Source organism: Acipenser ruthenus, chromosome 37, assembly GCF_902713425.1.
Source record: "Acipenser ruthenus chromosome 37, fAciRut3.2 maternal haplotype, whole genome shotgun sequence".
NCBI classification, from domain to species: Eukaryota; Metazoa; Chordata; class Actinopteri; order Acipenseriformes; family Acipenseridae; genus Acipenser; species Acipenser ruthenus.
Window position 1 is genome coordinate 9,471,887 of NC_081225.1, and position 10,991 is coordinate 9,482,877.

Below are 10,991 nucleotides of genomic sequence, written 5' to 3' on the forward strand. Positions count from 1 at the left end.
GCAGCAATCTTGAGAATAAAACTTTTTTTTTTGCCTTCCTCAAAATCCAGTAACAATAAAGTAAATGCATAAATTCATAGCAAATATGAGACCAAAGATAACAAAAAAGGGGGTAAGAGTTGGAAATGCAAATGTCCAGCAAAAGCAAAGGGGATTTCCCCAAGCTCAGCACATGACAGTCTGAATCATTCAAGTGTGCAAAAGCAGGGGCTTTGATGGCATATTTTAGTGAAAGTCTGCCAAAGCACATCCCTAAATGAAACCATTAGGCCTAGCTGCTGGATTCAGACCAACCTCAATGTAAACGTGGCTGCAGAGCAGAAGGTTATGAATGCAAATGCTCCACTTACTGTCTGCAGACACTGCAGTCTACATATATTACCTGGATCCTAGAACGGCAGGGCTAATGCAATACAGCAGACAGGAGCAGTACTGGATCATTCGTCAGTGAACGGTAAAATACATGAAGCGTCTATTACAGTGCTGTTAGGTGTGTTCAATACACTATCTTTCTAGACTTTCCTTTCGTGTTAATGTTGTTTCTGGAAAAAAGCATACTCTTATACAAGTCTCCTTCATCTTCCAACTCCACCAATAGCAGGAATCAAACTAAGTTTGGCTGGTTAAAATAACCTTGGCTCTGATAAAGGTATTTTTCAAATGGTGTACACACACACACACCATCTCTTATTATGAAATGCATTAATTTAATTAATGCCCGGTTTGGTATTTAAAGGAGTATGTTAAGATGGCTCTCCCTTTTCCAGGGAGAAATTCAAAGACCGGGATCCGATTTAATGGTCTGCCAGGTCGGTCAGTCACTTAATTATATTAACAAGTGTTTTGTATGTAAAGGGAAGCATTCGATTAGTATTATCAAAAATAAAAAGCACAGTTGCTTTTAAAAACCATGCATACTTAAATACGTAGTTTTATTAAGGTCATTTTATTAGGTCCAGTGGTCCAGTTTCTATGCTGTTTTATACTTGAGATCAATGACCTAAGCTCTCCAGGGCTTGTACTCTAGCCCTATATTCCTAACACATCTAGATGACAAGGTCTTTATTTAAAACTGTGTATAAGGGCTAGGTGGCACCGCGGTCTGTTTCACTACAACACAGGTGTCAGGTTTGACTGTATCTGTCTTGCATTAGGAGGACTGTCCCTTGATACTAGTAGAGTATAAATAAACTGTAAACAGTCCACGGACTACTAAGCAATCTAGCTAGGGGTGTGATCTGTAAACTGTGCACGGACACAAGGGAGAGATTAGACAAGGCTTATACTAGCCTGTGGGTTCAGAGAGTCCCTGACTGTGACCAGGACAGATCTCAAAAAAGACATGATTTCAGTGTACTGTACAAACCTAATGAAATATACACCGGCACATTTGAGAATAGGCTTAGATCCCTATTGTACAGCAGGTTGGATCAAGCTAGGTTTTATTAAATTAACTGAAATAGATTGAGCTGGTTAGAAGAAGTGTGTGCAATGAACCATTCTGTCTAGATTTCTACCTCTCTCACCTGGAATGCTGAAACAGATCTTCACCCTTAAAACATGTGGAATCAGAATTGATTTCAGCTCTCATCTGCATGCAGTTTAGGTTGTGCAGCTACAGTTCATGCCTATGTAGAGGATGCAGGTCTATTCCCTTGTGCACTGCAATCAGGAACATGTGCCCTGGATTTGTAGCAGGATTTCGAGGTCAGACACTGCAAATGTTGTCACAATCTGTATGCTGGCTATGTGGGACTTGGTGTCCATCCACTCCAATTTACAAGATTCAGAGATTAACAGCTCATGCATTCTTGCAAAACACAGACAGTATTGCACAGGAGGATGAAGCCAACCCTGACTGCTGTTTTTGTTTTTTAGTAAAGAAAGAGGAACTGGGTTTACTGCACAGCACACCGGCTTCATGCTTGACAAGCCATGAACTGGAATTTATTTTTTTATACATACAGTAAACTGGAACAGCAACATATGCACAAAGGGTAGTGTTTGAAACCAGAAACACAACCTGGAAGGTAAACAAGTCAAGACAAGAAAAAAAAACTGCAAGTTCAGTTCTATCCACTTACTGCTGCACTGGGGGCATTTGCATTACATTTGTAGTAAAAATCAATGTCTTTGTCCTTACAAACCAGCAAAAACAAAGGTAACTTTTGGTTTCATGACGATTACGTTTTGATGAAAACAAACAGGAGGAGAGGAAAGGTCAAGAGAGTCTCTTCTGATGACCCTGGTTTAAAAGCCATGTCTTTCAAGCAGGTGTTGGTCCTAAGGTCCCAGGAGATCCTAGTCCTGGCCCTAACTCACTGCCTGCACGACCATGGGGGCAGGCCACTTGACCGCCTTTTGGGTCAGTCCCAAAATGCCTGATCGCCATAGGCAACGCTGACCTATTTTAAACCGTCATGCATCAATGCACTGCCACTAGGGGGCCACAAAAAGAGAAAAACTCTCAACAGAAGACACCCGAACACTCAAAGTACTGCATTCACTGGGAAACAACGCCAGAGATTCACGAGGTAGCCAAGCTTTAACAATAACTTATTTTTTCAAACAAACAGGGTTAAAAGTGGATGAATATATAATGTTCGCTCAATGTAAAACACAACGTGGAACTGCAAATGATTAAGCTTGGCGAGGTGTGTAACTGAACTCTAACTGATCAATATATGGTATAATTTCAACTACATTACGCAGGTGTGCCACAGCTTGCACAGTTGCACTTGTAATTGACCCCAGAGCTGGCTCAAGTCATCTAACAGAATGCTCCATGCAACAAGCTATTAGTTATTATTAAAGCAATGTACTGTATAGGTTGTCGGCTACTGCATGTTGTTTTAACTTTGAGCCGTACAATGACTTAAGGCGCAGAATTCCTTGGTTCCTGTTGCAGACTTTGTTGGCACTACAGTTTGAGTCCATGATTCCCCCAAAGCAGTTTTAGCTGTATGGGGCACAAGCTTCAAAACCTCTCGAAACCTCCTTGCAACATGTAGTAAATATAGGCATCCTCACGCCAACGCATGCAGCAGCATGGGGTTATCATTTTATTCAAGAAGCAAACCGTAGCTGAAAGTTCGGCACTAGACCAAGATGTCCACAAATTTTGTAACCCAGAATGCACTGCACAACATTCCAGTCAGAGGCGTCAGCTGGCAGTATTTGCAGTGCCGTCTCAAAATGACATAACCCACGATCTACAGCTTACAGTATTTTTTTCTTCTTTTCCATTTGCTGAACAAACTCAGAGCTTTTTATTACGCGACGTTCAGCTTTTCTTTCTATTGATTTAATCTTTCTGCCACATCAGCACACGGGGGCATTTGGCTGACCTAGTGTGATGAAAAGCTCTCCCAAGTGCGATGCACAGCCCTGCTGAACGCAAGAAGTACAAGCAACTCCTCCGGGCTGTCACTTCAGCTGTCAGCCTGGACAGCAGCTGCAGCATCAGGCCCATACCAATACCTGGGTCCAGTTCTGCACTTACCTATGCAAAGAGCTACATTTATTTTTTTCACTGTAAAAAAAAAAAAGGTTTATTTCACAGATATAAAAATAGCTATTTCACGATTAATCACAATATTTATTAAAGCACAAAAAAAAACTGCATTGTCACATTCAAAACTGTTTTCTTTAGAGTTATGTCAACAAATATAGTGAAGTACCTGCAGAGAAATGAAACATTCAGGAATAGTTCTGCTTCTCTGCCTAGTGTGGTACAAATAGTATCGCACCAAAGTAAAGCTCGTCTCAAAACGGGTCCAATTTCAACTATGAATTGCAGCAACCAATTAAGCTGTACAGTGCTTGTAACATGTTCCATTGATTTTGTTCTTAGGTTTTAAATCAGACTTTCAGGGCTTTTACTTTAACTTCGTGTTAGCTGCTACAGATTGAAATCGGATCTGTGACCTAAATCCTGCCATCTCAGAAGGTCTTGGGAATATTCCATATTTTAATGAATAATTAGAGCTGAAATAAACAGCCGCCGTGTTCTGTAGCTGGAGACGAGTTTCAGTGCAGACAAGCCCCATGGGAAACAGGAGACTGATTTGCATGTATTAAATAAAAGATCTGTTGCCTACGCTTCTCGAGGGGTTAAAGAATTGAACTGCAACTGAGCAAGTGCAGAGTACACCGCAATACTGCAGCCTCTCAACCACTAAAACTATATGATTACAAAAATAAAAATAGTACTTTACTGAATCTTCAGAAACAACTACATTATTTAAACTGCCGTGTCCTGCAATGAAATGAGGATCAACTGAATTCAACACCAAAATAGAATTCCTTAGGGATTTCCGTTCGCCTTCTGTGCACGATTTATCAGACCTTGTTGACTGTCCAGTTTGTCCACTCCCCAGGTGGTCGTTTTGGATGTTTGAAGGTTTCTTCCCAAACCATGGCAGTGCAGCAATAGGTGGTTATTTTTATAGCTGATCAGAAGTGTTTAGCAAAAACAGAACACATGATATTAAGGCAAAAAAGAACCACACACACATCAGAAACCAATTACTAGAGTAGCTGAAATGTGTCTTGTAGCGTGTGAACGCTGAACGAAAGCGTCGATTTCACAGCATAGTACTTTCACAGTATGTGAAGTATCAACTCACAGACTCTGTAGGATATAGAGTTGACTTTTAGCAAAACGTATCCCCCTAACCAATAAACAAGAAATGAAGTCTCCAGCATTACCAACCTACTCCCACAGTATGCGAACAGCCCTTGTTCTCTAAATTATATTGAAATCCTCAAACGGAATATACAGATTTTGCCACTTGTGTGTTAACCTACAGATATATCAACACCCATATATTTATAACATTCGTCCTTAATGTTCAGAACTTGGGGTCTCGGAGTGGCTCACCTGGTAAAAGCATGGCCATGTGGCGTGCAGGGCGATCATAAAGGAACTTTCCTCCCCTTAACTAGTTCGACTTTTTTAAAACAGCAGCTCTATTGGCAACTGTTCAAGAGAGCAGCCCTCTTCCCTTATTTTTATTATTTATCTCTAGCCTGGATAGACTCTTATCCAAGACTCTTGTCCCGGACGCATCAAGCCAACGCTTGGTTGCAAAAGTCATCCTTGCGCACAGACCCTACATACGATGCACAATAAACAAAAAAGCAACAACGGTGACATCGAACAGAGAATCTTTAAAAAGCAAAAAGCTGTCTCTTACATTTTGGCTGAGAGCCTGCGAATCTAACATCAGGTAAAAATTGCTTTTCAGATTAGAAAAAAAAAAAAAGCATGTCAAATCCAATTGACAGGCCCGATAGAGAAATGATAAACGCAAAGTTACAGTTCAAATGAGATGCAGTAGCATATTGGGAATGTGGGAACCATTACAAGCATTAGCAATAACATGGAAAGACCCTGCGGAGAACAACACAGCAATGATAACCCTGTTATTAAAAAAAATTTAAAAAAACTCAGCACAACAGAAATGTTAATGCAATACAAACAATGCACCACGGACTGATGAAAAGGCCAACCGGTGCATCATAGCACGAGCCAGCTCGCATCAGAGCATGGAGTACCGTCATTAATGAACAAGAAGCTGCTTGATGAGATTCTGGGATCAATAAGCTACTAACAACCAAACGAGCAAGATGGGCTGAATGGCCTCCTCTCGTTTGTAAACTTTCTTATGATCTTATGAGACTTCCTCATGAACTTTACATAAAGCCAGCTGCAGGACACAGGGGAAGAATTTTCAGAACGCTTATCAAGAGAGAACACCTTGGGGTCTGTTTTAATTATCTAAAACGGATCTCAATAGTGGCACCGCTCCATCTCAGGTCTCCATACACCTCAGTGTTATACTGCATTCAGCCACAGTAATATGGGGGACAACAATTCAATCCTTGGGGATATAAAACAGCAGAATTAATATATTGTTAGGATTGGGGGTATTTAGATCCCTTAATGTTTAGATCATAAATACCCAGCCTGTCGGCAACTTTAACCTGACCTAATTGTGTGAATGTATTATGCTTGTGAAATGTAAAGGGAAATGGCACACTCAGGGTGAGAAACTGATCTCAGCCCTGCAGCTAGCCCTGGGTTTCCGAGCTCCCCTTGTTTAAAATGACCAGGCAGGCACCAGGAATTTGAGCTTCTTCAGCCACCGTCTCATTTTCTGATTTGAAGTCTTGGTTTGCTTCATTTGACATGGAACACTTTCATGAATTAATATTGCACTTCAGACTCATTTAGTGTCCGGAGCTCCTGGGAGCTATTGATTTGTCTATAAATTTGGCTTCTGTATATTGTACTTGCACGTTTGACTGCTTATTTCAGCGCTAATGTATTTAAAATACCAGGAGGCTGTTCATTTCTAAAGAGGCCCCTTTGGGATACACACACTGAACAGATGCAGCCAGGGAACAGTGGTTAATGTAGTACTACAGCTGGCAAATGCAATAGCCTGGCTTCTTAAGTCAAGCTGAACAAGTTTGGTGGCCTTAGCTTCTCAGAAGACAATGATGTAATCCACATCACATAAACACCACATTTCAGGGCTAAAAATAAGACTCCTATTGCACAGCAGTTTAACCCAATCCAGAGTTTTACTACGAGCTTGATTAGTATGCACTAGGTAACAAGCTCAGGTGTGTCTTATTAAACTCATAGAAACACCAGGAATTAAACAAACTGCTGTGCAAAGGGAAGCTTAATTCCATCCCTGCATTTTGTGCGTAGGCCAGTTTCAAAAAGAGTCCTAGGATGAGACTGGAGACTGCTCCCTCCCTCACCCCACTAAGAGAAAGGGTGCTTCCTCCAGTCTAGGGAAGGCTTAAAGAGATTAAACTGCTCCCTCCCTCACCCCACTAAGAGAAAGGGGGCTCCCTCCAGTCCAGGCAGGCTTAAAGAGATTAAACTGCTCCCTCACCCCACTAAGAGAAAGGGGGCTCCCTCCAGTCCAGGCAGGCTTAAAGAGATTAAACTGCTCCCTCCCTCACCCCCCTAAGAGAAAGGGTGCTTCCTCCAGTCTAGGGAAGGCTTAAAGAGATTAAACTGCTCCCTCCAACACCCCCCTAAGAGAAAGGGTGCTTTCTCCAGTCCAGGGCAGGCTTGAGGCATGGAGACAACTGATTCTTACCTCAAGAGATTGTACATTCCTTCCAGTCCTCTGAGGTACTTTATCAGGCAATACACCTCAAGAGTTTATGATTTTAGTCCTTGAAAACTGTACAGGGAGAAATTGGCTGTACATGTTTCTTTAACTGGACTAAAAGTACATGTATACCCTGGAGTGCATTCAAATATGCATATAGGGATTGGGAGGGTTCCAGCCAGCCAAGCCTATTGTTTATTGTGGCTCTAGCTTCTTTCTTTTCTCTCTCAGCGTTAAGAGGTTACTTACGCAAGCTTCGAGCTTGCATAGAAGCGGAGCTTGCCAGGCCAAAGCTGGAGGCCAGGAGGTTACAGAAGGAAACCGTGGATTCTCCCTTACAAGGGCATCTGGCCAGCCTCCTCCAAACAGCAAAGAATAATACAAGGGAGACGGCAATATCCCCCTTCTTGTCTGATCACAAACTTCAAAAGGACCGTCGCCCTGTAGTTTCTCATCCCAGCCAAGGAAGACAGACGCTGTGATAAGAAGACTGAGCCAACATCAGATGCAGAGGAGATGGGGCACACCTGGGTTATGCTTGGCCAATAAGCAGTATCGCGTTGCACATCAAAATAATACATGCCGACTGCTCCTGGGCTTCTACAGTCAGGGATGGAAATAAAGATCCTATTGCACAGCAGTGAGACTCACTGCAGGTTTTTGTAGGAGCTGGATTATCAGAGCACATAGTAAAACCTGGAGTGACTCCAACTGCTATGCAAAAGGTACTGCATGCTATTCTGCAGATTGTGCTCATATGCATCACTTACATTTGCAATACAAACACAAATAGATGAGGCTGCCTTTAGCTGCATTATGGACCAATATCCCCATTCATAGTGCAATGCCTGCAGTTTGAGCCTCTCTTCAGTCACAATGTTTGGTCTGACAGTTTGCTATGCCTCTCCCATCACTGACTCACTATTCAGGTTTATGAAAACAAATAAACCAATTAGGAGATTAAATACTTCTGGCATACAACTCTAGGGATGTAAACCGGTTCTACAGTAAGATGTTTTTTTGTTTTTTTTTTTTGTTTTTTTTTTTTAAAGCCTTACATAAATATACACGCTTTCAAATACAAATCTGACAATGGAGGAGTTTGCTGGATGTGTACTAGCTGTCATCAGCATTGAAAATAGTTTGTCAGTCGCACATTGTCATGTCTGTGTATTTAGCTTCGAGCCAGTGTCTCGTCAGTTTCTGTTAAATTTTTAAACTGCAGGCTGATTAAGGTTGTTTTTAAAGTATGCTAATAGGTGTGGGTATCTGCTGTGAAGTGTCAATCCACACTGTTGGCGGCACACCTTGTGAAACAAAACCAAAAAAGCCAGGGTTGCTGTTTTTGTGTCAGAAAATCGAGTCTTCGGGTATCAATTCGATCTAGTTCACCTGTCACATTTGGAGCAGATGGGAACTAATTAACCCGGGTCCCAAGACACACTGCCACGAAGCTTAATAGAAATTACAATGTAGAACTGGCAGATCTGCAAGAACCCAACACCAAATAATTTTACATACAGTAGTTAAATGACAGAAAATGACATATCCCGGTCAGCAGACTCCTGCAAAGGTTTTTTTTTTTTTTAGTTACAACCCAAATGTCATTTGGAACAAAACCACGATACAATTAAATACCAACCGATGAACCGATGCATAGAAAATCTATCCAGCGCCAACACGCTTGCCAAATACCGTTTACGCATCATAAGCATAATACCAGCTTTTGTATAATATAGAATATGCCTGGGTACTGACAATGTGAATATACCAGCAAATAATGAGGTTTAAAATTGTACATACGGTACCGAGTTACAGGTAAATTAATATAGCATGCATCAGCATACTACAAAAAAATGTAGCGCGTAAAAAACAAATATAAGACTGTATTAAACACAAAATAAATTACATTTCCTGCATCCCAAACCAATGTATTTTATTATCAATATTAATGTTGATTCGATTCGCCTTACCTTTAACTAGCCGATCGGTTGTGGATTGTTTTTTCTGGTCTTTCCCAGACATCTTTTCTCACCTCGGCAATTTCAAATCGTTATACAAATCCTTTACTTTGTTCTCTCAGAATAAAAATTTTAAAAAAAAACGACCAAGCAGCAAAATCCAAAACCGCGGTTTCTAGGGTGATTTAAGTGAGCCGTTTTTATAAACGTACTGGTTTTCTTTGGAAGATTCTTAGTCTTCTATGCTGGTTGTTTTTTATTGTTTTTTTTTTTTTTTCAAACTGCTGTCAGTTTCTGTCACAGAGAGAAAATAAACCCAGCAAACAAACAAAATCAGTTTTAAAAAAACGCTATTCGGTGATTACTCTCTCCGTTTTACTCGATATCTTATTTTAATGTCACCGTGTTTGTCTACTGTTCTATTTTTGTGTATTTTGATCCTCTTGGGCCTGCCTGCTTTTTTTGCTGTTTTTTTTTTTTATATTTCTGTCTTTATCTTCCAGCCTCTCTTCGCGTTCCCTCGGATTAAACTCTCTAATCTCTTAGAAGCGGATTTCCTACAACATGGCGGCAAGAAGGCCACCGACGCGATGGATTCTGAGGAGCGTAGTTTTTTGGACAGACAGGGGCGCGGACTTCACTGTGGGAACGAGGCCCTCAAGAGAACTACAGTTCCCAGAAAGCCGAGCTTAGCGCGACCGTGAGGAGTACCGATTGGTGGTTCTGGGTAATGTAGTTTTTTGTTCCACACAGGATTGTCAGAAACCGTTGATGTTTTCAACTACGACTTCCAGAGAGCACTGTGTAAAAAAAAAAAAAAAAACGTTACCGAACTGCTAGGGGACTTGGGAAATGGTGTCCGTGTGTTACCATTTTTCAAGTAAGCGGTTTACAATTTCAGAAAATTATTGAAGTTTAACGGTTTTTATCAGTTGAGATATATATATATATATACAAGGTATCTGAAAGGTGCACAGGAAAATTATCAAATAATTGCAGGAAATCTGCATTCTTGTGAAACGCCAGTAATTTGAACAGTCCTGAATAGAGAAGCACCTGCCAGCCGAGTCTACTTCTTTTTTTTTTTTTTTTACCTCTATAGTGTCTAGTACAGATCTGTCTAAGCAGTGCAATATGCCATTCGTGCCTCCTTCTGCGTCTGAAAAGACTCAGGGATAGTCTTTTTGGTAGAAGCGGGCAAGTACAGCCGCATATAAACCGATGTTACGTTTATAGATGTCACGTTTAACACACACACAAACACTGAATCATAACTTCTAAGTTAAAACTATAAGCAGTGTGGAGTAGTGGTCAGGGCTCTGGACTCTTGATCGGAAGGTCGTGGGTTCAATCCCAGGTGGGGGACACTGCTGCTGGTGACTTACAATTGTAAGTCACCCTGGATAAGGGTGTCTGCTAATAAATAAGAAACAAACCCTAGGCTAAACGCCTTCTTCAGTGTGCAGAGCCACTGTATAGTTTTAGTAAACTTATTTTACGTTATTTTATTTCCTTTAGAAATATATTGCAAGTGTTGGTAAGGGGTGAAGTGTGGTTGCTTCAGACAGGTGGCTGTGTATTCAGGGTGCTCCCGCCCTTCACTTGTATTGAAAATGATCTCCGTCCTGGGGTTCTTCTGGCAGGTGAGGACAAGGGTGGCTGGAAGGTTTGACAGCATTTGATCACAAACACTTTGGATCCAGTGTACAGAACAGTAAACCTAATGCAAAATGCTCTACATAAATAAATAAATAAATAAATAAATAACTAAATAAGGACAGGCAAATACATGTGTTGGTTTGGTTTAACAGATAAAATCACTATAGAAACTAAAACAGCTATTCTGTTATTTTCTACCTGAGTGACCATGCTGTGCCGCTATATTTAAAAG

General features: G+C 41.0%; 1 protein-coding gene across 5 annotated transcripts in view; it reads right to left on the bottom strand.

Moving 5' to 3' along the window:
* LOC117966432 (serine/threonine-protein phosphatase 2B catalytic subunit gamma isoform-like) overlaps positions 1-9,711 on the bottom strand; it is a 50,768-nt gene extending 41,057 nt beyond the window's left edge. For 2 of the 5 annotated variants that reach the window (XM_059008636.1, XM_059008634.1), the window contains exon 1: positions 9,113-9,711. In XM_059008636.1, coding sequence (XP_058864619.1) covers positions 9,113-9,164 — 52 coding nt within the window. In that variant the 5' untranslated portion in view covers positions 9,165-9,711. The remainder of the gene's footprint in view (positions 1-9,112) is intronic. The other 3 variants (XM_059008637.1, XM_059008635.1, XM_059008633.1) reach the window with 2 other exon arrangements.
* Positions 9,712-10,991: the final 1,280 nt, after the last annotated feature.